This window comes from Lithobates pipiens, unplaced genomic scaffold (genome assembly GCF_037356315.1).
Source record: "Lithobates pipiens isolate NorthernLeopardFrog02 unplaced genomic scaffold, aLitPip1_a1.2 Scaffold_3, whole genome shotgun sequence".
In the NCBI taxonomy this organism is placed as follows: domain Eukaryota; kingdom Metazoa; phylum Chordata; class Amphibia; order Anura; family Ranidae; genus Lithobates; species Lithobates pipiens.
The window spans coordinates 84,853,841-84,880,909 of NW_027507790.1; the positions used below are offsets into that span (position 1 = coordinate 84,853,841).

Below are 27,069 nucleotides of genomic sequence, written 5' to 3' on the forward strand. Positions count from 1 at the left end.
AAAGCCTCAACTGTTCTGATTGCTTAAGCAAGTTGGCCTCACACTAGTGACATGAGCACAACTATTATGGTAATTGTGATACTAATTTGCCTGCAAACTGGACAATGTGATACAGTAAAAAGAACTTGTACTAATTAAACAAATGTAAACCGCCTAAAGTTTCAATAAGATTACCAAGCAGCCAACAATTTAGGGTATATCTGAAGTCAAATAATTTTATTATCATTTTAGATGGAGAGGGTAATGCTTAAAATGGTTTCCCTAGGTGTTCCACTGGGGAAAATTTCCTTCCATTTCTTGTTCTGTACATACAAAAAAAAGAGTTCTTTCTGAAGTGAGGCAAAGCCCCTATATATATATATATATATATATATAAATATATATATATATATATATATATATATATATATATATATATATATAATTATTATTTTTCTTATTTTTTTATTTTTTAAGTACAAGTTTTTAAAAATGTGATTGTTGTTGCATATGTTGATATTTGGAGTCAGGGTCTCAGTTTTTTCTCTCTAATGGCTTACCTTCCCATAAATATCAGTAAATGCTTGACATACAGTATGTGCTAATCCTTCCCCACCACTAGCCCATGTCTTTGTTACCTCTTGAACAAAGCAGAGAGATTCCCACACTCCTGATTGACTTGAGTCTCATGTAAGCAACTTACCACACTGTATTTACATTATGTATGTTTCATATTCTGCTCTGCCTGTATAGCCCTGCATTGATTGACTTTGTGATGTATCTATAATGCTTTAAAGAGTTATTGCCCAGAAGTCATTAATGACTAGATGTTCAGGTCAAATGTAGCAGTGTCAGCATGTGTCTGTTACTTTGACAATAATTATATGACTAATTTCCATACCTAAATAATTCTTACAATTTTTGAAAGGATATAATGCTTTAATTTGGTACACTGTTTTAATTCCTGAAGGTTTACAAATGTATACAATTTTAAAATAGCCCATGTGTTTGTTCTTTTCCTTTTTTTTGTTTTTTAATACTGTAATTTAATTACATCATTAAACATATGGCACTGTAGATGAACCCTGCAGCTTGAAGGTAGCAGTGTTCATTCATAGGCTGACACAGTGATGATATGATCGGTACCCATGCTGATTGGTTCCTGATTGTCTCTGTATTAGAAACGTTTATAAACGTATCCTCAGAAGAGGACTTTGTGCTGGGGACATTCATATATAAATGGCAGGAAGGGGTTAAAGAAATATATATATTGGTTTTGAATGATAAAATCAGGCTGCCACTGAGATCAGTGTCAAAAAGGAAGGCTGCAGGAAATAACATTGCACCAGAATGTCTGCAAGCAACTGAAAAATAGTTAATTAAAATAGGATAAACGTATGCCAACAAGTATGCAAACGCACTCAGTAGCCAAAAGAGATAATTTTTTTTTCATTACCAAAGAAAAGAGACCTGAAACTATTTCCCTGGTATCAGATCCCATCAAGATCATTTTTAAGATTATCCAACTTCAACAAGAACCTTACATTGAAAGTAAATTATCAGATGTGCAAACTGGAATTAGAAAAGAAACAGAAATTAGAGATATTATTGCAGATGCACGCTGGATAATTAGAAAAAGTCAAGGCATACAAGAGGAAAGTCAACATGTGCTTCACTGATTACTGAAAAAACTTTGACTGTGTTGACCATGTGAAATTATGGAAGTCTTCATGAAAATGGGTGTGCCTGAACATTTCATGTTTCTTATGAAAAACGTCTACACAGATCAAGAAGCCACAGTTATGACGAAAAAGTGGAAACCCAGACTGGTAAAGTATCAGCGAAGGAGTCAGACAAGGCTGTATACTCTCATCACACGTATTCAACCTGTATGGAGAACATATATTGAGAGAAGCACAGCCAAAGGAAGATTATAGTGGTTTCAAGATTGGTGGAGTAAACCTCGAGGATCTCAAGAGCCTCATAGAGGAAGAAATAATGGAGAGTTTCTGTCTCCTTGGATCAGTTAGTATAAATAAAGGATACAGTGGTCAAGAAATGCTGGCCCTTGGAAGAGCAGGAAAAGTCTAATAAAAGATCTTCAAAAGAAATGCATCTATAGCAGTTAGAGCAAACCATGGCACTCTAGATGCTTTGGAAGTACATTTCCCATGATGCTCAACTACACTGCAGATTGCATGAGCATCATGGGAAATGTAGTTCCAAAACATCTGGGGTGCCAAGGTTCGCCATCACTGATCTATAGAACCAGAAAAGCCCAGGCTATGGCAATTTCTGTTACTATTTCAAAACTGTGAGTCTCACTCAGAAACATCTGCCATGTGGAAAATATATTGCAACATCTAACAAAAATATTTCATTAACCACTTCCCGCCTGGCCTATAGCAGATTGACAGCCGGGAAGTGGTTCTGTTATCCTGCCTGTCATCATATAATTTCCAGCAGGATAACACGCCGGCGGACGCCCACAGCAGTCACGGGTGTGGCGTGTCAGTCTGACATGTCGGTTCTCCGATTGTGGTAAGGAGACTTTGACACAGCTGATCATCATGTGAGCCATGGAGTGCCGGTAAATGGCATTCCTCAGAAGGGGAGTCTGTGCTGATAATCAGCACATTGATTATCAGCACAGTCCCCATCAGATGTGCCCATCACTTTCCAATCAATGCCCAACAGCTGCCAGTCAGTGTCCCCTCAAAAAAATCTCTCAGTGCCCACCACAGTGCCAATCAGTGCCCACCACAGTGCCAATCAGAGCCCACCACAGTGCCAATCAGAGCCCATCACAGTGCCAATCAATGCCCAGCAGTAACACCTGTCAGTACCTCATCATCAGTGCTGCCCATTGGTGCTATCTATTAGTGTCCATCAGTGCCATCTATCAGTGCCACCTATCATTGCCCATCAGTGCCATTGGTCATTGCCCATCAATGCTGCCTGTCAGTGCCCATCAGTGCCAACTATCAGTGCCCATCAGTGCTGCATATCAGTGCCCAATCAATTCTACATATCAGTGCCTCCTCGTCAGTACCCATCAGTGAAGGAGAAAACAACATTTTATGACAGAAACGAATGCCCCGTACACACGAGCGGAATTTCCATCTGAAAAATCTTGAATGGTTTTTCCATGGGAATTCCGCTCAAGCTTGTCTTGCATTCACACGGTCACACAAAAGTTCTCGGAACTTTCGACTGTCAAGAATGCAGTGTCGTACAACACTATGATGAGCCGAGAAAATGAAGTTCAATGCTTCCGAGCATGTGTCGAATTGTTTCCGAGCATGCGTGATTTTTTGCGTGTCTGATTTGCATACAGACAATGCAATTATTTTTTTCATCAAAAACATGTAGCAGAATAAATATTGGCTTAATATATGAAGAAATTAGATTAAAAAAAAAAAAAAATTTATTGGATATGTTTTATAGCAGGAAGTAAAATATACTGTCAGTCTTTTTTTGGTAATAGCACAAACAATAAAAAACGCAGAGGTGATAAAATAGCACTAAAATAAAGCTCTATTTGTGGGAAAAGGGAGATATTTGGTTACAGCGTTGCATGACCGTGCAATTGTCAGTTAAAGTAACGCAGTTTTGCATCGCCAAAAATGGCCTTGTCATGAAGGTGGGTAAATCTTCCAGAGGTGAAGTGGTTAACAATCATTTACTGCTTTTGTATATTTTTTTTATTGATTGTGGTTAAGATTAAAAAAAAAAAAAAAAAAAGGTAAAAATATACATACAATTTTAAAAAGTCAGCTAAATATAAAATATACCAAGATTAGCATTGAATGCTAACTTTGTGTCAGATTTGCAGTGTTGATATGTTTGTTTATCATATTGTAGTATTTAAATAAAAAGGAGAAGTAAGTTAGTGTTACTAAATCCACAACAGTAAAATCAGACTGTATATGCAGTAAATCATGCTGGTTATGTTTACTGTGGAACCTAAGGGGTTAATCTTCTGCATTGACCGTTTGGTCCTGTATGTATAGATCCTCCCCTTCTTCCACTGACTCCAGAACATGTCCAGATAAGACAGAGCCTTTGGAGTCAAGCTGCACATGCTCAGTTTGGGGTGTATTGCTAGAGATTTTATTTTTTTCTTGGGAAAGTGCATGTGATCAGCACAGGGCCAATCAGCACTCTCCAGACAGATGGTCAGGGGTCGTGGATCCTGATAGGACAAATTATTGCAGTAGGAAAACTCTTCCTACAAGCTTTATCAGGAACTGATAGAAGTCACAAGAATGCTATATACTACTGATGAGAAAAGGTATTTACCAGTTTATATTTACTAAAATAATTTCATTTCCGTGTTCTGTGTATTGTGGGAGACCAGATATTGTGAATGCAGGGTCCTGGGTTTAGTAACACTTTAACCCCAAAACACATCCCTTGACAAACCTTCAGCAGCAACACAGAAGGAAATAAAAATACAGTATTTCCTTCGGCAGAGTAGAGAAAAAGCTAGAACCCCTATGAGCTTTTATATTCAGTCAGAGTCCCTGTTTCAGATTTTCACTAACTTTCTGTCTGGTTAAACTGTGGTCACTAGGAAACTAGGTGAGAAGAAATGTCAGTAAAACATGGCAGGGTGTCTAATCTTTCCATGGCTTTTCAAAAACGAAAAAAAGAGTTTTGGCTGGACACCTAAACTTAAAATATTGAATAATTTTGCAAATAAGATTATCATCAGTGCACTGTTTGAGTTTTCAATTAATAGAAATAAACATATCTGTTATAGATTACACATTCATCTTGAGAAACATACATTCAGCCATGATGTAAAACATACAGTAAAACAATCCCGGAATTTTAATATTTCATAAGAACACAGATTCTATTGTGAAGTTGTGAAGAGGGATCCTTTCAGTTTGACAAGTACAGTACACACAATATACTATTGTGGATGCATCACAGCTAGTAATAAAACATTTCTTCCAATACCAAGTAGGACAGCAGTGGACGCAGCAAAGAATTTCAATATATCTATAGCTATATATATATATATATATATATATATATATATATATATATATATATATATTAAAGTTGCACGATTCTAGCTAAAATTCTCTCACAATTCTCGCAGAGTTTTCACTTTTTTTTTTATTATTCATTGAAGTGTAAGTATGGGGTTCCTTGCCTATGCCCCCTGATTCCTCTCTAACAACAACCATCACTGTATGCTATATCTTATTGATATTAATCGTATAGATAACCTGCATATGCATCAACTCCTGAGCAGAGCTTGCAAAACGTGTTGAGTAGGGACGAGCCGAACACCCCCCTGTTCGGTTCGCACCAGAACCTGCGAACAGACCTAAACTTCGTGTGAACTTTAGAACCCTATTAAAGTCTATGGGACTCGAACGTTCACAATCTAAAGTGCTCATTTTAAAGGGTAATATGCAAGTTACTGTCCTAAAAAGTGTTTGGGGACCTGGGTCCTGCCCCAGGGGACATGGATCAATGCAAAAAAAAGCTTTAAAAAAGGCAGTTTTTTCAGGAGCAGTGATTTTAATAATGATTAAAGTGAAACAATAAAAGTGTAATATTCCTTTAAATTTCGTAGCTGGGGGGTATCTATCGTATGCCTGTGAAGGGGCGCATGTTTCTGGTGCTTAGAACTGTCCCTGCACAAAGTGTCATTTGTGCAGGAAAAAAAGTCTTTTAAAATCACTTGCGGCTAAATTGTCGGCTCCCGTAATACAGAGAACACTCAATGAGTGTTCTCTGTATTAGCCGACAATTCATTCATTCATTGATAAAAAATAAATTAAAAAAAAGTGTGGGGGTTCCCCTAAATTCAATTACCAGGCCCTTCAGGTCTGACATGGATATTAAGGGGAACCCCGTGTCAAATTAAAAAAAAAAATTGACGTGGGGGTCCCCCTAAATATCCATACCAGACCCTTCAGGTCTGATATGGATATTAAGGGGAACCCCGCAACAAATTTAAAAAAAAATTGACGTGGGGGGTCCCCCTAAAAATCCATACCAGACCCTTTATCCGAGCACGCAACCTGGCAGGCCGCAGGAAAAGAGGGGGGGATGAGAGAGCGGCCCCCCCTCCCTCCTGAACCGTACCAGGCCACATACCCTCAACATTGGGAGGATGCTTTGGGGGTCTGTGACCCCTCAAAGCACCTTGTCCCCATGTTGATGAGGACAAGGGCCTCATCCTCACAACCCTGACCGGTGGTTGTGAGGGTCTGCGGGCGGGGGGCTGTCCATACATCCTTCTTCTGTCTCCATTGCGGAGACACTGCGGAGATCCCAGCGCTGACGTTTCTTATATTAGGAGGGTGAGGCCACTCATCACCTGACCCCGCCCCTTCTGACGCTGGTGAAGGGAGCCAGGGGTTCCCCAGTGACGTATGGGTGACCCCGCCCCCTCCGATGTAACGGAAATCAGCGCTGGGATCTCAGCAGTCTCCGCAGTGGAGACAGAAGAAGGATGTATGGACAGTGCTGGACTGAGAGATCCCCCGTCGCTGGATATGATCATCCATCGCTGGACCCCGGAGATCCGTCGCTGGATAGCAAGAGTGTTAATAAAGGAATTTTTCAAAAGTGTGTTTGTCTTATTTAACCATTTTGACACTTTCTTTGTGAAATGGTAGGGGTACTTTTGTACCCCCTTACCATTTCAAATGGGGGGGCGGGATCTGGGGGTCCCCTTGTTAAAGGGGGCTTCCAGATTCTGATAAGCCCCCCGCCCGCAGATCCTCACAACCACCGGCCAGGGTTGTGAGGATGAGGCCCTTGTCCTCATCAACATGGGGACAAGGTGCTTTGAGGGGTCACAGACCCCCAAAGCATCCTCCAAATGTTGAGGGTATGTGGCCTGGTACGGTTCAGGAGGGGGGGGCGCTCTCTCGTCCCCCCCTCTTTTCCTGCGGCCTGCTGGGTTGCGTGCTCGGATAAAGGGTCTGGTATGGGTTTTTAGGGGGACCCCCACGTAAAAAAAAAATTTAATTTGATGCGGGGTTCCCCTTAATATCCATATCAGACCTGAAGGGTCTGGTATGGATATTTAGGGGGACCCCCACGTCAATTTGTTTTTTAAATTTGACACGGGGTTCCCCTTAATATCCATGTCAGACCTGAAGGGCCTGGTAATTGAATTTAGGGGAACCCCCACGCTTTTTTTTTTTTTTTTTTTTTTAATGAATGAATGAATGAATGAATTGTCGGCTAATACAGAGAACACTCATTGAGTGTTCTCTGTATTACGGGAGCCGACAATTTAGCCGCAAGTGATTTTAACCACTTGCCGACCGCCGCACGACGATGTACGTCGACAGAATGGCACGGGCAGGCATAAGGGCTTACATGTACGTCCTTGCCCGCCCGGTGCCTGCGGCGGTCGGTATTCGTTCGGGAGCGATCCCGGACGAGGGGACGGCCATTCATTCATGGCCACCCCCTCGCGATCGCTCCCGACGAATGAAAATGTCCGGTGACATCACTTCCTCTCCTGTAATGTAAACACAGGAGAGGAAGTGATGTATTCTCTCCTCCGTGTCGGTATTTTTCGTTCCGGCACCGAGGAGAGAGCATCGGTGAGTTGCACAAGCACTACACTACACAGTAGAACATGCCAGGCACACTCACACCCCCCCTTTACCCCCCTATCACCCCCCAATTACCCCTGCCCCCCCAGTCACAGTGACACCAATTGCTTTTTTTTTTTTTTTGCATTGGTGTCATTTGTGACTGTAATAACTGTTAGGGCAGTTAGGGTTAGCCCCCTTTAGTTCTAATGTGCCCCCCTAACCCCCCCAATAAAGGTTTAACCCCGTGATCACCCCCCCTCGCCAGTGTCACTAAGGCTGGGTTCACATTGCAGCGGTTTATGAGAACGAATGTGATTCGCACCGCACTGCAGTGCAAATCACATCCGATCTCTGTGCGATTCGAGTTCAGCCATACAGATAGTATGGCTGAATTCGTGTCGCACCCGCCGCACCCGCCGCAAATTCGCACGGGACCCTTTTTTTGGCCCGCAGCAGAATCGGATTGCATGGGTGTTCACACCATGCGATCCGAGTTTGCAGATCGCACTGCGATATGCGAACTGATCTGGGGGTGTCATTAACATTTCACTGACACTCCCAGCAGTTCGCATAGGGCAGTGTGAACTGCCGCCGGGAGGCATGCGATGCGGGAACCCGCCGCGGATTCATGGCGTTCCCGCATCGCTCCAGTGTGAACCCAGCCTAATAAGCGATCATTTTTCTGATCGCTGTATTAGTGTCACAGGTGACGCTAGTTAGGCAGGTAGGTATTTAGGTTCGCCGCAGCTTTTTATAGCGCCAGGGACCCCCATATACTACCGCATAAAGCCCCCTGATTTCCCCCTAGTTAACCCTTTCACCAGTGATCACCATATAACTGTTACAGGTGACGCTGGTTGGTTAGTTACTTTTTTATAGTTTCAGGGCACCCGCCATTTATTACCTAATAAAGGTTTAACCCCCTGATCACCCGGCGGGTGTCATTTGTGACTGTAATAACTGTTAGGGCAGTTAGGGTTAGCCCCCTTTAGTTCTAAGGTACCCCCCTAACCCCCCCAATAAAGGTTTAACCCCGTGATCACCCCCGTCGCCAGTGTCACTAAGGCTGGGTTCACATTGCAGCGGTTTATGAGAACGGATGTGATTCGCACCGCACTGCAGTGCAAATCACATCCGATCTCTGTGCGATTCGAGTTCAGCCATACAGATAGTATGGCTGAATTGGTGTCGCACCCGCCGCAAACTCGCACGGGACCCTTTTTTTGGTCCGCAGCAGAATCGGATCGCATGGGTGTTCACACCATGCGATCCGAGTTTGCAGATCGTACTGCGATATGCGAACTGATCTGGGGGGGTCATTAACATTTCACTGACACTCCCAGCAGTTCGCATAGGGCAGTGTGAACTGCCGCCGGGAGGCATGTGATGCGGGAACCCGCCGCGCATTCGTGGCGTTCCCACATCGCTCCAGTGTGAACCCAGCCTAATAAGCGATCGTTTTTCTGATCACTGTATTAGTGTCACAGGTAACGCTAGTTAGGCAGGTAGGTATTTAGGTTCGCCGCAGCTTTTTATAGCGCCAGGGACCCCCATATACTACCGCATAAAGCCCCCTGATTGCCCCCTAGTTAACCCTTTCACCAGTGATCACCATATAACTGTTACAGGTGACGCTGGTTGGTTAGTTATTTTTTTTATAGTTTCAGGGCACCCGCCATTTATTACCTAGTCTCACTAGTGTACCCTTAAATTTAGGGGTGTCTACTTTCCAAAATGGGGTCATTTGGGGGGGGTTTGTGCCATCTTGGCATTTTATGGCCTTCAAAACTGTAACGCCCTTAGAAAGCCTGAAGGCGGTGCTTGGTTTTCGGGGCCCCGTACGCGGCTAGGCTCCCAAAAAGTCCCACATATGTGGTATCCCCTTACTCAGGAGAAGCAGCAGAATTTATTTTGGGGTGTCATTTCACATATGCCCATGGCATGCGTGAGCAATATATCATTTAGTGACAACTTTGTGAAAAAAATAAATAAAAATAAAAGTTTGTAATTTTCCCGCAACTTGTGGCAAAATATAAAATATTCCATGGACTCAACATGCCTCTCAGCAAATAGCTTGGGGTGTCTACTTTCTAAAATGGGGTCATTTGTGGGGGTTTTGTGCCATCTTGGCATTTTATGGCCTTCAAAACTGTAATAGGTAGTGAGGAGTGAAGTCAAATATTTACGCCCTTAGAAAACCTGAAGTCGGTTCTTGGTTTTCGGGGCCCCGTACGTGGCTAGGCTCCCAAAAAGTCCCACATATGTGGTATCCCCGTACTCAGGAGAAGCAGCAGAATTTATTTTGGGGTGTCATTTCACATATGCCCATAGCATGTGTGAGCAATATATCATTTAGTGACAACTTTGTGTAAAAAAAAAAATATATATATTTTTTGTCATTATTCAATCGCTTGAGGCAAAAAAATTAAATATTCAATGGGCTCAACATGCCACTTATCAATTTCCTTAGGGTGTCTACTTTCCAAAATGGGGTAATTTGGGGGGGTTTTGTACTGCCCTGCCATTTTAGCACCTCAAGAAATGAGATAGGCAGTCGTAAACTAAAAGCTGCGTAAATTCCAGAAAACGTACCTTAGTTTGTAGATGTGACAACTTTTGCGCAAACCAATAAATATACAATTATTGACTTTTTTTTTACCAAAGACATGTGGCTGAATACATTTTGGCCTAAATGTATGACTAAAATTGAGTTTATTGGATTTTTCTAATAACAAAAAGTAGAAAATATCATTTTTTTTCAAAATTTGCGGTCTTTTTACGTTTATATCGCAAAAAATAAAAATCGCAGAGGCAATCAAATACCATCAAAAGAAAGCTCTATTTGTGGGAAGAAAAGGACGCAAATTTTGTTTGGGTACAACATTGCATGACCGCGCAATTACCAGTTAAAGCAGCGCAGTGCCAAATTGTAAAAAGACCTCTGGTCATTTACCAGCAAAATGGTCCGGTCTGAAGGTGGTTAAAAGACTTTTTTTCCGGCACAAATGACACTTTGTGCAGGGACAGTTCTAAGCAGCAGAAACATGCGCCCCTTCACAGGCATACTATAGATACCCCCCAGCTATATTACACTTTTATTGTTTCACTTTAATCATTATTAAAATCACTGCTCCTGAAAAAACGTCCGTTTTTAAAACTTTTTTTTGCATTGATCCATGTCCCCTGGGGCAGGACCCGGGTCCCCAAACACTTTTTAGGACAGTAACCTGCATATTACCCTTTAAAATGAGCACTTTAGATTTCTCCCATAGACTTGTATAGGGTGTTCCGGCTTTTTGAATTTGCTGCGAACAGCCCAAATTGTTCACTGTTCGCTGAACAGGCGAACAGGCAATGTTCGAGTCGAACATGAGTTCGACTCGAACTCGAAGCTCATCCCTAGTGTTGAGTATACAGATGTATATGCATACTTTGTATTTCCATCATTGTATCAAGCATGGTTATGGTTGTAAGCTATTTCCTTCATGTTGTTTTTATGCCCATGCTTATTTATAATGATGTTTTTGCCATTTCAAATCAATGTTATGACTCCTATGGTTACCTCAGTCAAAGTCACATGGGGTAAGCTTGTTATATTGTATGTTATTATGGATGGAGGTGTGTGATTTTAAGAGACAGTATGCAAACTGTTTCTTTTTCTATTGAACCAAGGTGGAAGACACTTACATATCCTTTTTGGTCTGTCGCTGTCCTCATGGTCATACTTTTTCCATCATATTTAAACATCCATTATACATGTATATTTCTAATCCTTATCCTGGTTAGCCTATGGACTTGGTTCCATTGTACAGTTCCCACTGGTGATCATGGCTTGTTTTCCCTCCAGGAGCTGTGATGTACACATGGGGAGGTTTACCTCCGCTGTCCCCTCCTCTCTGCTACTCGGATGGGCAGGGACACCAGTACATTGGCGCCATGCCCCTAAACCCATCGTGGGACGTCAGCATCTGCGGCGTCTCCACATTTGGGATGTAGTATTTCATCCAGTTGGCTAGAGGAACGTGCGTCCTGCGTGCTCTCACATGGTAGCAAGCGCATTACGTGCTTGCACCATCGCCATATGTTGTATGGCATTAGGGGCAGAGCCTGCTGAACCCGCCCGGGGATTTAGGCAAGGGGGCCGACATGGCGAACTCTTTCAGTTGGCTTTTGATCTCACACACGTGAGGTCATACACATGGGTAAGCATGATGCCACTGGCATTTATGATGACATCTTCATCTCTTTTCACTTGCACACAGGTAGGGGGTTATTTACAAAAGGCAAATCCACTTTGCACTGCAAGTGCACTTGGAAGTGCAGTCACTCTAAATCTAAGGGGTAGATCTGAAATGAGTGGAAGCTCTGCTGATTTTACCATCTAATCATGTTTAAGCAAAAAAGGTGTTTTTTATTTTCCTTGCATGTCCCCCTCAGACCTACAGCGACTTTACTTCCAAGTGCACTTCCAGTGCAAAGTGGGTTTGCCTTTAGTAAATAACCCTCATAGTGTGGTTCTTATATCTACACTTTGCAACATTTCTTATAATCCAGTGGGATGTTTCCCAATATTTTTCTACTTCTTTGACCTTTTCTCACGCTCACTGCTTTTCTCACTCTCTCCTACCCTACATGCACCCCTGCCCATACTCTCATAGACCTCATTATATGACATGGATACTTTCTATATATATTTATAATCCCAGATTACCAATATAGTAACTACTAATGGACTTAGATACATATATCATTTTGTTACAGTTGTCATGGCGTACATGGTCGGTCAATGGGGTACACAAAGGGACACATTTTTTTCTTTCTTCTTTTTCACCTTTTTCTACATCTTTCTACTTCTGCTACCTTTTCTTACATTTGCTGTTTTTCTCACTTTCTTTCACTCTCTCCTCCCCTTTTTTCACCCTTGCCCATACTTCCATGGACCTCATTATATGACATTGATATGCTCTATATACTTATACTCTCAGATTACTATTGTGGTAATTTTAAAAGGACTTAAATACATACATTTTTGTGATCGTTGTCATGGTAAATACGGCCAATTGGGCACATCAAGGGACACACTCAAGTTCTTTGCCATGTTCGCCCTGTGCCTGGCCTCTGTTTGGCTGCTGCGGGCCCTGCTCCTTCAGTTCCCATTTGGAGCACCTTTTGTTGTCACCATTGGGGATCAGTCCTTGGGATCAATTAGCCAAATTGTAAGTATGAGGTTTCTTACCTGTGCTTCCTCTCTAACCACAACCATTACTGTATGCTTTATCTTATAGATACCCTGCACATGCATCAACCCCTGAGGAAGGGAGCAGAACTTGTTAAACGGGTCGACTATACAGATGTATATGCATACTTTATATTTCCATCATTATATCAAACGTGTTTATGGTTGTAAGCTATTTTCATTGTGTTGTTTTTATGCCCATGCTTATTTATGATATTTTTGTGAATTCAAATAAACCCTGAGATTAGTTCACTCTATTTACTCATTATGACCTCTATGATCACCTCATTCAAAGTCTCATGGGCAAAGCTTGTTTTATTGTATGTAATTAGGGATGGAGGTGTGTCATTTTAAGAGGCAGTACTCAGACCGTTTCTTTTTCTATTGACTATACATATAAACAGACTACTTACTCTGGATTACTTTTGGACTCCACAGGACACCATGCTCTCACCTCACAAGTTTTAAAAGTGGAGTTATACTGTATACATCTTCCAGTTTGAATACCTGCAAGATTCAAGTGAAGAGATTAAAATGTAACACCTGTAACAGACATTGAATGTTCTGTAATGCATGTCTCAGGGCCCACTTATATATAGCTCTTTAAATACTATTTACATCTAAAGTAGCCACATTAAAAATTTAAATTATAATTTGTTAAAATACCGTAATTCCTGAATTAATATAGATATTCTGTAAATTATATTGATGAGGAAAGAAAATCTGTTCAGTTCTCGTGTAAAAACTAAAAAATTGATTTAATAATTAAATGGCAAAATATTACAAGAACAATATCAAAATGCAAAAATAACATCAATAATGTAATTATATTCTTAAAATGAAGATTGAATCAGATGTGTGTCTTTGTGTATGTGTGTAAAGCTGTGGCAGCTTGCTTCAATGTCTGACTGAATCAGTCTGCCCAACTGTGTTTCTGTTTCTAGCTTTTACTCCTAAAATCTGACCCCCACTTTATCTGGCTGGTTTAAAGGTCCTCTGAGTCTTATTGTACTACAGACTCTTCTAATGAAATATAGCTTCCCCCCACTTCTCACACAAGGATGGGGGTTGTTCAGTCTCTATGCATTTACATTCCTGAGGAGTGGGCAAGAACAATGTGTGAAAGCATTAAACATATACAATATAACATCTAAATCAAATGCGACATAAATCAGCATGTATATTATATTCATTGAAAACCCAATGGTCTTATTAATATCCTATTCAGGAAATATTGCAATATAAAGAACTTTTATTCTCACATATACACAAACTTTTGCATCTTAAGAAATGTGAAACCTCTCTTCTCCCCTATGGGGAAAGGTGAGAGCTAATTAATAGCATATGTTAGTTCTCCAAAGAGAAGCACAGATTATTATTAAAATGTATATTTTCACATAAATATATTTCCATATATTTCACTTTATCCATTTCTAGAAGGTATAAATATCTATATATACAACTCAATTATTCTATCAAGATTGTATCCATTCATTCAATATTAGATATTAGATGAAAGAAAACTTCTAACATAATTAAAAACAAAAACTACAGGCATCACTAAATGGCGGACCGTGATCTGAATGCGGACCGAGTGATTGTCCCATTTAGACCGTCACAGTCCCACCATTTAGGAGCTGTCATCCCCACAGAGTCATCAGCGGGAGGAGGGACAGTTCTGGATGGAGGGTGGCAGCTGCCCGAAGTTAACAAGCAAGTGATTGTTTTCTAGGATGAAGGGCGGTCTTAGCAATGAATCACTATCTTGCAGCTCCCGTCCTTCCTCCAGACATGCTGTTCCCCCTGCCCTCCAAACTGTCTGTGTCTTACCCATATGGTATATTAATTTAGCAGATCATGATGAATTTTCACTTCTTAGAATGCTAATCTGCTTTTAAAGTGTTACCAAACCCAGGACCCTGCATTCACTATATTTGGTCTCCAACAGTACACAGAACATGGAAATGCAATTTTTTTTGTAAATATAAAACACTAAAGACTTTTTTCTCATCAGCAGTATATAGTCTTGTGATTTCTATAAGTTTCTTGGTGAAGCTTGTAGGAATTTTCATTCTACTCTTACTGTCCTATAAGGCTGCAGGACCCCTGACCCTTTGTCTGGGTAGTGCTGTTTGGCCCTGTGTTGATCACATGCACCCTTCCAAGAAGAAAAAAAAAAGCAATAGATGGATTGGGGAAAGTGGAAAAAGGGGAGGATCAGAGAAGACATGATCAAACTGCCTTTTTACACAATGCAGAGGATTAACCCTTTAGGTTCCACAGTGAGTATAACAAACATGATTTACTGCATATACAGACTGATTTTACTGTTGTGGGTTTAATAACACTTTAATGTCAATCAGTACCTCACAACTGTTTACCTATTGTGCAAAGTAAACTTAAAAGGTAAGTTCACTTGTACAGAAAATCTGTAAGGTGAACTTACACAGGACCCCCTCCTCACCCCCCCCCCCCTCCAGTCCTGCTGACCTGGAGAGTGGGGATCTTCTGTTCTGAGCCCTGCTATAGCCATGTCGGGTCCGGGGCTTAAAATTATCTGCAGCTTAATCTTCAAAACGTACCCTGTCAGGAGGTGTGCTTAGGAGCATTCTAATTGGTTGTCGCTGTCACAGGGGCAGCGCCGACCAATCAGAACCCCCATAGCCTGTCCTGTCAGTGAGCAAGAAGAGTGAAAGCTGCAGGATTTCTAAGCCCCGGACCCATGATGTGGCTATAGCAGGGCACAGAAAGGGAGATTGCCGTGCTCCAGGTCAGCTGGACTGGGGGGGGGGGGGGCGGGTTGTGAAGAGGGGGGTCTTGTGTAAGTTCACCTCACATATTTTTCTGTAAAGGTGAACTTACTCTTTAAGCTTAAAAAAAGGTACTGCTTATTTAGGATAGTGGGGTGGGGGGATTCGTTGAAGTTAAAGGGGGCTGAAGACACTAGTATGAAGGGCAATTGATGTAAAAAGGAGCTAAGGACTGAACGTGTTTGTGGGGGGAAGCTGATTATTGTAATGTGGGGGTTCTGAGGACAGTGATGGGTGTGGGGGGGTAAGGACTGTAATGTGAGGGGACTGAGGACATTAAAGTTGAAGGAACCTGAGGACTGTGATATGAGGGGGAGGCTGAGGACATTAAAGTGGGGGGCCTTAGGATTGTAATGTGGGGGGCCTGAGAACATTAAAGTGGCTGAGGACAAGAAAGTTGGGTGGCTGAGGACATTAAAGTGGGCTGCTGAGGACTGTGATGTGGGGGGGTTGAGGACATTAAAGTGGGAAGGCTGAGGACTGTAATGTGGGGGGGCTAAGGACAGCAATGTGCGGTGGCTGAGGGCAGTAATGTGGGGGGGCTGAGAACTGTAATGTGGGGGGGCTGAGGATATTAAAGTGGGAAGGCTGAGGACTGTAAGTCTGGTGGGTAAAGGACAGTAATGTGGGAGGGCTGAAGACTGTGATGTGGGGGGCTGAGCACAGTAATATGGGGGGCTGAGGACTGTGATGTGGGGGGCTGAGAAATGTAATTTGGGGGGCAATGAGGACAGGAAAGAGTGAGCTCTGTGAAGTGGGTGGCTAAGGACTGAAATGGGGGGGAGGGGGCTGAAGACAGTAACATGGGGGGGTGATGTAAGTAGGGGCAGAGGGCAGTACTGTCAGGGGGGGTTGATGTCAAGGAAATGTAAAAAAGTACTACTTTGAAAGGGGTGGAGGGTGGGTGATGTAAAGGGGAGCTGAGGACACTCAAGAGGTGATCTTGATGTGAAGGGGGAGGGAACTGTGCTGTGCAGTGGGGTCTAACAACACTAATTTAAGAATGTGTTCAGGTCTGTGCATATGCATTTGGTGCACACATTGTGGGTAGGTCAACCCATTAATTTTAATGGGCTGCACTACCCACGAAAAATACGGAGAAAGAAGTCCCTGACCTTTTCTCCGTTCCTGCTGCAATATGCGGTTTGGCACACATGAAAGTGCACTTATGCACTATGATGACTATAGACCTATGAGGATGGTCAGCATGAAGCAACCTTCTTATGCCGCGTACACACGACCGGACTTTCCGATGGTCTTTCCGACAGAGTTCCACTGAAATGGACTTGCCTACATACGATCACACCAAAGTCAATGATGTATGACGAGACTAAAAAAGGAAGTTCAATAGCCAGTAGCAAATAGCTGCCCTTGCCTCATTTTGGTCCATCGGAATAGCATACAGACAAATGGTTTTCCCAATAGGAATTCCATCGGAAAGATTTAAAACATGTTCTATTTCTAGGTCCGTCAGAATTTTCCAGAAAAACAAGTCTGCTGAAGCTCACACACGATCGGAAAATATCCGGTGAAATGATTCCGTCTGACCTTTTCTACCGGAAAGTCTGACTGTGTGTACACGGCATTACAGTTGTGCACTTAAAACTGAATGGGGAAAAAGTACATCTAGACACCTCTAGAGTCAAATAACTGTTCCTGCTCTGTTCCTCAATGTCTGACAACTCTGTTACTGCCAAACCACGGAGTATTATTGTTCTTACTAACTGCATTTGCCTTATTTTTACATTTCAGTACAGCCGACTCAAACAATCGTGTTCATTGTGATCTCATAAATCTTCTGTGCTAGGTTTCTCATATATAAACAGCTGAATTTCCAACAAAGCATGAATATGAAAGAGAGAACATACCATTACTCTGTGGGTCAGCATGGCCTTTTTTGCAGCTATCATCTTGAGAACAAATTGTTTTGGGGCTTGGGAACTACAAAGTAGAAAAGCATGTACTTGAATAATTATTTTATATTACTTACAATACAACTGAAATAAACATATAGGTATTCCTCAACCCCTGAAAACCTTATTAGGAGTGTATTCTCTTCAAACTAAAGTGTATCAAGAATACATTCATGGAGGCATCTGAATGACATCTAATAAAAAGGTCTGAACCTTCAAAATTCCCGGTAATTATCTCCCCAAGCATAATTTAGAATCTCCAAGAACTTCCTCTATTTATTCTCAGCTGCTCCACAAAACCATATTATTTGATAACGAAAACCAGGGCATAAAGGCAATGTGTACATTTAAAGTGGTTCTAAAGGCAGGACATTTTTTACCTTAATACACTCCCTGCATTAGGGTAAAAAATGTCAAATATTTGTATCACCCTCTCACCTCCCTATATATTTACAATACTTGAGTCCTGTATAAATCCAGCGCTGTGTTCATCCACAGCGGCTATCTCCTCCTTCTCTACTCTCTAGGCAGTAGTGGGAGCCATATGTGTGTATGTACAGTATGTATCTGTATGTGAGTTTATGCACTTGTGTGCGTGTATGCATGTTTATATACGTGTGTATGTACAGTATGTCTGCCTGTTACTTTTGATCTTGACCTCTACACTCGGTATGAACTACTTTTCTAAGTTAGTGTGACAATTTTGTTCGTTCACACTAGGGGCAAGGAGTACCACTCCAAGGTGTTTGACAGGTGACAAAGTGGCGATGTATCACCTCCTCCCCACCTGTTCCTCCTAAATGCAACACCACCATCCCACAATTGTGTGCAATGCACTGGGTTGCAGCGCAGCCCCATTTGACCTGAATGGGTCACGTTCAGGGTTAATATTGCCCACTGAACGTGACATGGAATATAAATTCCTGCCACAGCCACAAAATTTCACAGCCACAGCATGTGGACAACCCTGGCAGCTGCAGCTAAAGAAGAAGTAGTTGGGGGGTAGTAAAAACGCATCCGAACTGTGTAGCTTTACCATCCCCCCACCTCACATGTGACTGAAAAAAGTTTGAGAAACACTAGCCTAGAGTACAGCTTGTAAGCAGGCAGGTGGTTGGTACCTCCTCCATGTTCCACTTCTCGTTGGGTGCCAAGTGTGAGTAACATGAAAGACCTACTCCAGGGTGGGTTCTTCTGGGCTACACTAGGTATCTGCAACAGGATTTCTTTACTACACATGGAGTAGCTTTACTTCTGTGCTGTTTTCATCAATGCCCTGGGACAAGGCTGAGGCCACCTTAAGGTAGGCCTCTGCTTTAGAAATTAACTTACACCATGTACAATTGCACCACAACTATTCTCCAGTTAACTCTTGGGTACTTGTGACAAAGTACACTTTCATTGTAGCTTGCATTTAGGAGGGATACGCTAAGCCTTGTTCCCATCCACCCCTCCAGCGTATCGCCGATACCTCACTCCCACTAACGGTATGGGGTCCCGCCGTGTCACCAAGTGTGGACTCCATACGTACACTTGACCTCACTTAACTCCTAATTCTTCATACCTGTGCACAGGCTGGGGACCTTTGCGGCACTGATCTGCTCTCATTGCTATGGGAGACGGACTGCTCACAGAGAGAGAGAGTGCCAACAACAACCCCCTCCTGCAAGAGGTTATCCCACCTGTCTCAAGCACACCCTTAATAGGCCGCTTGAACCCCAGGTCTCGATAACCTTTTATATGACGGCAGCAGAAGCAACATTTTTTACTCCTCACAGGTGCAGCTCTCTGGCTCTTTCCCCTTCGAGCTCCAGTGACTTCTCCCCTATCCGTGCATCCAGCCCCCTGATCTACATATCAGAGCGCCAGACCAAGGATTCCAATGCGGGGTGGGTGTTTTTTTGAGGCACCCGATTAGAACCAGAGGCTCCAATAGCCTTCAAAAAAGACTTGGCCTCAGAGCGCAGAGCTTTGCGCTCCTATCCCACCCTGTTGTGTGACGATCGCGATTGTATTTTTGTTTTTTTCACACTAAAGTTCTCCCTTGAAACTTTGTTCCTGATTGGCAAAAGTGTTAGGTGATCCTATTGGATGCTTAGTGCTTTGGCGGAAGAGGAGACTCAAGCTTGACACAAGACACAAGCTTGAGGAGTGGTAAGTGCCTAAACGTCCAGGGGGGAGGGGGGGTTGTGCTGTCAGTGCCGCGCTGTGCGGGGGGGGGGGGTGTTATTTGTTTGTCACTTGCCTAAAAGAAGAACCCACCAGCCGCCACTGTCAGGCTTTCTGCTCCGGACCACTGTCTCTCACAGTGATACACAGGATAAGTGGGTCAGACCCAAAGAAAACACACTGAAACCAAAAAATTAAAAAAAATTAACCCTCATCTAACTAGCTTAGTTTTAACTCGCTTTCAAGCTTTAAGCACTTTTTTAATTCAAATACTTGTATTTAAAAATAGGTTTAATGTCATGCTAAAGATTTTTAATCTGCAATAATGTATGTCTTTATATGTAGCTAAAATTCAGAATTAACATTTATTGGAAAGAACTGAATCCTAGCTGAAGAAATACCAACCCACATATTTGGTATAAGAAGCATGTATTACTTGGACAGAAGCATACTATATATATATTTTTGAATAATATATTTAAAAATGGGTTTAAGAATGAAAATGTTCACAGATTCTTAACAAATGAAAGTGTTTCCCCTGATAAATCAGTATTATCACAAAGTAAAACTATTATTATAATACTGGCATGGAAACAAGGCTATTATATAAAAGTATAAGTTGTATTTACCTCTGGGCAATTGCCTTCTTTTTGATTTTCTGTTTTTATTGTGTTTGTTAGAACAAAGAATGAAGATCCACCCTGTGAAATAAGAAGATTGTCAAAGGGTTTATGAAGGAAAAACACTCAGCTGCTGTCAGTCCTGTGTGGACCCTTTTCCAGTGCGGACCGTGACCACCCTGGAGGTGTGTGAACCGACTCCATTGAGAGCTGGTCACACTCTCCTGTTATGCAAACTAGATGCGGGGGGAAACCCCTGGATTTAAACAACCCGCAAATCGCTGCTGCTGGCGGTTTGGCAGCGGTGCCCATTCAGTTCAATGGGCAGGAGCGGTGAAGGAGCGGTGTATACAACAATCCAAAGATGCTGCTTGCAGGAGTTTTTTTAACATCCTGCAAGCGCACCACTCCAGTGTGAAAGCACTTGGGCTTTCACACTGGAGAGACAGGAGCGGGTCTATTTTTAGCGATGTAGCGCCTGTAAAGCGCCTCAGTGTGAAAGGGGTCTTAGAGATCCAGAAAGCAATGAAAACCTAAATACTGTATAAGTCCAGATTTTTTTTTTAATGGAATAATAATGTGTTTTAGAGGTTCAGCACTCCCCTTGATCACGGCTTGTATATTATGTGACCTTAAAATGTCTGGACTGGCTAGATTTTGCTAATACTTGTACTGTGTGTGTGTGTGTGTGTATATATATATATATATATATATATATATATAATGTGGAATTAGATACTACCACCAGCAGTTTGTGCAGCATTGTACCCAGCACTAAAAAAACTGACAGAGGTTTTAAACTTTCCCCATTTGCACCCTCTGTACTCTGTACAGTTCGTGACCTCGAGCTCAAGGGCACTTGGGTTATGTAGCAGGACAGTGATCCGAAACACAACACAACAGTAAGTCCACCTCCAAATGGTTCAAACAAAGCAAAATTTTGGTTTTGGAGTGGCCTAGTCAAAGCCTGGACACATGCTGTTCATGCTGGAAAACCCTCCAATATGGCTGAATTAAAACAATTCTGCAAAGAATAGTGGGCCACAATTGCTCCACAGCAATGTGAAAGACTCATTGGCAGTTATCACAAACGATTGATTGCAGTTGTTGCCGTCAAGAGTGGCACAACCAGTTATTAGGTTTAGGGGGTCAATCACTTTTTCACATAAAGCCATGCAGGTTTGGACAGCTTTTTTGCAGTGAAACCATCTTTTAAAAACGGCATTTTGTATTTACTTTGGTTACCTTTGTGTGATAATAAAATTTGTTTCATGATCTGAGTCATTTAAGTGTGACAAATACGCAAGAAAAAAACACAAAATTAGGAAGGGGGCAACTGTATGTGAAATTAGATACTACCATTAGCAATTTGTGCAGCATTGTAACTAGCAATAAAAAACTTGACAGAGTTTCTACACTTTCCTCACTTGCACCCTCTCTACTGTACTGTATTAATTTAGGGGGGGGGGGGGGGGGTGAAATATTTTATGATCAAAAACTGGCCTGTGTTATATGCACTCCTGAATTCTGCAACCTGTGCACAATGCACTTCTGAACCCTGCACTCTGTGTGCTAAGCACTCCTAAACCCTGCACTCTGTGCGTAAGGCACTCCAGAACTCTGCACCCTGTGCTGAACCTTAAGTATAATGCACTCCTAAATCCTTCAACCTGTGTGTATTGCATAAGGCACTCCTGAGCCCTGCACATAACACTCCTGAACCCAGCACACCATGTGCATAATGCATCCCTAAGTGGAGTACCTGCACATTTTCTCTTCCAAAAAAGCCCTATGTTTAGAGAATATGGCAATATATTACGTGTGGCAATTATTTTTAGTGTAATACCTTAATTTTTTGGAGGAGTGTTGGTTCTATTTTGGTTCTTTTTTTAGCATGAAATGATAAAATCTAGCAGTGGAATCAAAGCTGGTCACAGATGAGTAGAATTTAGAATTAAAATTCTTAGGAATAGAATGTTCAAAGAAAGTTCACTCATTTTTGCAATCATTAGTGGATCAAATCAATGTTTGTTCGATCACAGTGACAAGAAAATTCAAAGGAGCAGGATTGAAAACTTTTCTTAAATAAATAAATTTCTAACAGTGTATGTGGTTTTCGTTCGGTAAAGTCCGTTCATTCCAAAATCAAATGTTAAAAGCTGACTAAATTTTAAGAACAACATTCGAATGTTTTGAGAATGTTCTGAGAGTTTCTCTAAGGGCTCCTTCACACGGACATGTCCATGTACGGAGCCCGCTCTGCTCAGCCGGGGATCACTCCGTCGATCCCCACTGAGCAGGAAGATGACAGGTCTGTCTCTGCACTCTGTGCAGGGACGGACCTGTCAGAGCGCCGCTCTCCCCTATGGAGGATAGGATGAAGACGGACTGTAGAGTCCGTCGTCACCCGATCCGATGACGGATGGAAAAATAGGTTTTTCCTCTGTCACACTTTTTCGGATAGGAGCGGGTGGGATGTCAGCGGATATGTCACCGCTGACATCTGTCCCTCCATAGAGGTCTATGGAGTGTCCATTCAGGTCCAACCTAAAAAACTGACAGGTGGACCTGAACGGATCGTCTGTGTGAAAGGGGCCTAAGACTTTTCCTACGAATTTTAGTTCAAAATTCTATCCATCTATGGCCAGTTTAACAAACCTAAATCAGTAAATCAACATTCACGATTAGACAATATTAGCAATAATTTTAGCCAACTGTCGTTCGGTGGTTTAATCTTGTGACTGTCACCTCATGCCTACAGGTAGGTCATAATCAGATATCAGAAGTACATGCTGTCTACGTGGAAAACAACTGTTACATGAAATTGTAACTTACTGGGGAAGGAATTGTATATTCAGCTGTGTCCCATATTCTTGAATCAGCATCCGAAACTCCTTTCACCTTTGTATGTACAGAGCTGATAACAGAATCTTTTTTCTGATAGCGCTTTTCAGTAAGCAGTATAACACTGAAATCAAATAACAATAATGTAAGAAATTTCCAGTGTCCATGGAAAAGAATAATTATACTCATGGAAAGAGGAACATTCTCTTTGCTGATACAGAGAGAGTGCTCTGCTTTCCTTTGACTCACGCCACTTCAAACTTGTGATATAAACATAAGCAGAGTTCTTTTGCATGAATGGACAATGTATAGTTGTGCTTAACCTCTTGTCACCCACGTAACACATTTATGCTGCGGCAAAGAAGGTGGGTTTTAAAAGAGAAGTATGGTCAAAGCTTTTTTGTCCATACTTCTCTCCCGGGTCACGGGAGTGCACTTATTTCTGCTCCCCTGTGACCCAGATTCAGCTGACAGCGGGCTAAAACCCATTGTCGGCTGATATCACAGAGCTGGTCATGGCTCTGCAGGGATCCCGACAATAATGTTGGGATCCACCCAAATGCTGCAGTCTTATACAGTAGGTGAGTATACACTCACCGGCGACTTTATTACACCTTGCTAGTACCGGGTTGGACCCCCTTTTGCCTTTAGAACTGCCTTAATTCTTCACGGTATAGCTTCAACAAGGTGATGGAGATTTGGTCCATACTGACATGATAGAATCACACAGTTGCTGCAGATTTTTCGGCGGCACATCTATGATGCAAATCTCCCAATCCACTACATATCAAAGGTGCTCTATTGGATTGAGATGACTGGTGACTGTGGAGTACAGTGAAATCATTGTCATGTTCAAGAAACCAGTGGTGAGATGATTTGAGCTTTATGACATGGTGCATTATCCTGCTGGAAGTAGAAATCAGAAGATGGGCACACTGTAGTTACAAAGGGATGGGCTGAACAGGACCCCATGATTTCTGATAGCGGCCCTGGCTGCATTACCTCTTTTTGCACTAAGCACACAATTTTTTTTGTGTTTTAATCTGCCAGGTGCCAAGGTCCTGGAGCCTTCTCTTTCTCCATTGTAGTCCACCTTCCAAATAATGGACCGCACACTGAATGCGTTCAACTCCAGCCAAGGTTTTCTGCAATGACCGCACACTGCTCACTCCCACCCAAAGCCATACCACCAACCTTTTTCACCCACAGCAGGACTTAATCATAAAGTCATAAATATATATATAAATATATATTTACTTTAAAGGAGAAGTCCAGCCAAAGCTTGCTTGGCTTCTCCTATGGATCACAGGAACAGGAGTGCAATTTGTTTTGCACTCCTGTGACCCATTTTCAGCAGTGAGCGATCTGAAGTCCGCTCTCTGCTGACATCACAGAAATCAGTCCAGGCACTGTGTCATCCCGACAGTCGGAGTCTGGATCTGCCAGGTGCCTGGACCGATACCCGTCTCAGCCTCTCAGCAAGCCACTGGGACAGCCTCTACCTGCTTCTCCACAACTCAGCACTCCAGTGAGCGAGGAGAAGCAGGGTGGAGAGCTGATGATCAACAGACAGCAGCTCTCTGCTCGGGAAGCTGTGAGAACCGAACCATCGGTAATGTTGATTGCTCTGGTTCTCGGTGTAAAGGCGCAGAAGGACAGGGGCAGCATGGGACCGATGAGGCATCCACCTAGGTAAGTAAAGAACTGACAAAAAAAACGAAAACTTTACTTATCTTTTAAATGTTGTTTCATTTTAAAGTCCTTCTGTCCTTCTACAAATTAAATATACATTTTAAAAATATATATTTTTCAAGTGTTAACATTAAAACAAAACTAAACCCTAGGTGTAATTTTACTACTCCTCTCCTTACTGCTCTTTAGCCAGTTTCCCTCGGGCTATGGGTAGGCTGGCACTTGCTGATCACAGACGCTGTGCAGGGAAGGGTGAGTGTGAAGCTGCACACTGATTGTCAGTCTCCTCCTGAGCAGCCAAACACTGACCTTTGCCTGACACATCTTGTCCTGCACCACAGTTGTGACCAAGAAGCATTGGCTCCCAGGTACCTCGAGCAGCCTTTTTACAAATTTTTTCACCAGGAAAAAACTTGAAATAATTTCAGGTCTTGGTGAACCCCTACAGAAACCAATTTATTGGAGGTCATGGGGCAAAATGCCCCTTACCTTGGTGGTCAGTAGGAAAATGACCCCCTTACAATGGTGGTCAGAATGTCACAAACAGCTAAAGGGTAATTGGTGATGCCTCTGCCATGTGGTGTTGATCCTGGAACTATGCAGGTACCATCAAATCTGGAGGAATCCTAGTTTTCTACAGAACCATGGATGAGCGCAGGTGACCTTGAGGAATCCCAGAACTGCATAAGTAATTTCTTCTATGTCAGTATTTCTTTCTGTTAGAAAGAAGCAACCCCCCATTAGGTCAGCTTTAAATCCTATGTTTAGGAAAGAATGTTTTTAAAAAATCAACACAAGGGACTTTACATTTAATCTGCTACTGCTGGTGCCGGTGTCTTGTCATATAACGTCCTCCATCCGATAGTGTCCGCTGTGTACTGCGCAGTACACAGCAACACAGATTCCGAAAATTGCAGAGGATGAACGGCGCCTGCGCCGTGGGTACAGGTTCTAGCCCCACCATCCAAGTGGACATAGAGTAGGAATAAAAAAGAGCAGAGCGCAGCGAGGCCGAGCTCGAAGCGTGGCGAGCGAAGCTCGCCCGCGAGGGGCCCTCTAATATTCACAACCCTATGTCCGCTTGGATGGTGGGGCTACCACCTCCACTCACGGCGCAGGCGTCGTTCAGCTTCGGAGATTTTCCAAAGCTTCGTCTGCTCCGTACTGCGCATGCGCAGTACGGGTGGGACGCTATTTGATAGCCGGACACTATACGGCAGAACACCGGCTGTATTTGTGGAAATCTGAAGTCCTCTGCCCCGCAACTATAATCTTCTGGTGCTGCAGGGGTTAATTCCAGTGCTGGATTTGTGACAGGCACACCCTCTTTCTCCATTATTGGAAGCTGAACCATAGCATTCATGAATACTCTATGAATGGAAGAGGTAGACCTTTCAATCATGCATCTATCCTCTATTCATATATCACTTTTCATTGATGAAAGATTTAGTACAGCTTCTATGACAAGTACCTATGACAGGTCTCTCAGCTTGTATTAACCCCTGCAGTACTGGAAGTAGAGTTGTCGCCATACCACTTTTTTAAGACCGATACTTTTTTCAAGTACTCGTTGATACCGATTACCGACACTTTTTTTAATAACATGTGACAATGGCACTAATATGCAGCACTGATAATTCGTGGACTGTGTCAGTAGTTTCTTTTTTCTTTTTAACAATTTTTTTTTATTTTAATTTTTACATTTTTTTTCTTTTTACAATGCTTCTTTTTTTGGGGGGGGGGAAGTCAGTGTTTTTTATTTCATTTTTTTATTATTTTTACAATACAATTTAACCTTTTAAATATTTATTATGTAGCATCCTGGGCTTAAGTTAGGGAGCTCCTCACAAATTTACTTGCCAGGCTAAGCTTGGCCTGGTAGTACTTTTCTCTTCTACCACTGTGTGGCTATACACTCAAGGTCAGATTATGAGTAGATTATGAGTATATGGGATATCTCAGCCAATGGGCAGGGGTTTTCTTGAATCCATTGGCCTGCTGGGAGAGCCTATATATTCGGGGGGAGTCAGGTAATCTATGTTTTGTGCCACCAGGACGGCTGTCTGGGTGGACAAGTTTTGTGTGCCTACGACTGCTAGGTCGGAGATTGTGCCTGTCCCAGGGGCATCTGGCTGCTGGGCTGCATGAGGGCCTGTCCAGCGGTAGGAGAGCAGTGCAGGGTTGGGATTGTGGTTCGCAGTCCAAGCAGAAGTGACGGTTCTG

General features: G+C 42.5%; 1 protein-coding gene across 1 annotated transcript in view; it reads right to left on the reverse strand.

The window, feature by feature from the left end:
• The window catches only part of P2RX7 (purinergic receptor P2X 7), a 107,508-nt gene that overhangs the window by 69,591 nt on the left and 10,848 nt on the right, over window positions 1–27,069 (reverse strand). The window contains exons 2-5 of the mRNA XM_077461989.1: window positions 23,146–23,278; window positions 20,320–20,391; window positions 17,477–17,549; window positions 13,212–13,305 (exon numbers count right to left, since the gene is read on the reverse strand). Of these exons, the coding sequence (XP_077318115.1) occupies window positions 13,212–13,305; window positions 17,477–17,549; window positions 20,320–20,391; window positions 23,146–23,278 (372 nt within the window). The remainder of the gene's footprint in view (window positions 1–13,211; window positions 13,306–17,476; window positions 17,550–20,319; window positions 20,392–23,145; window positions 23,279–27,069) is intronic.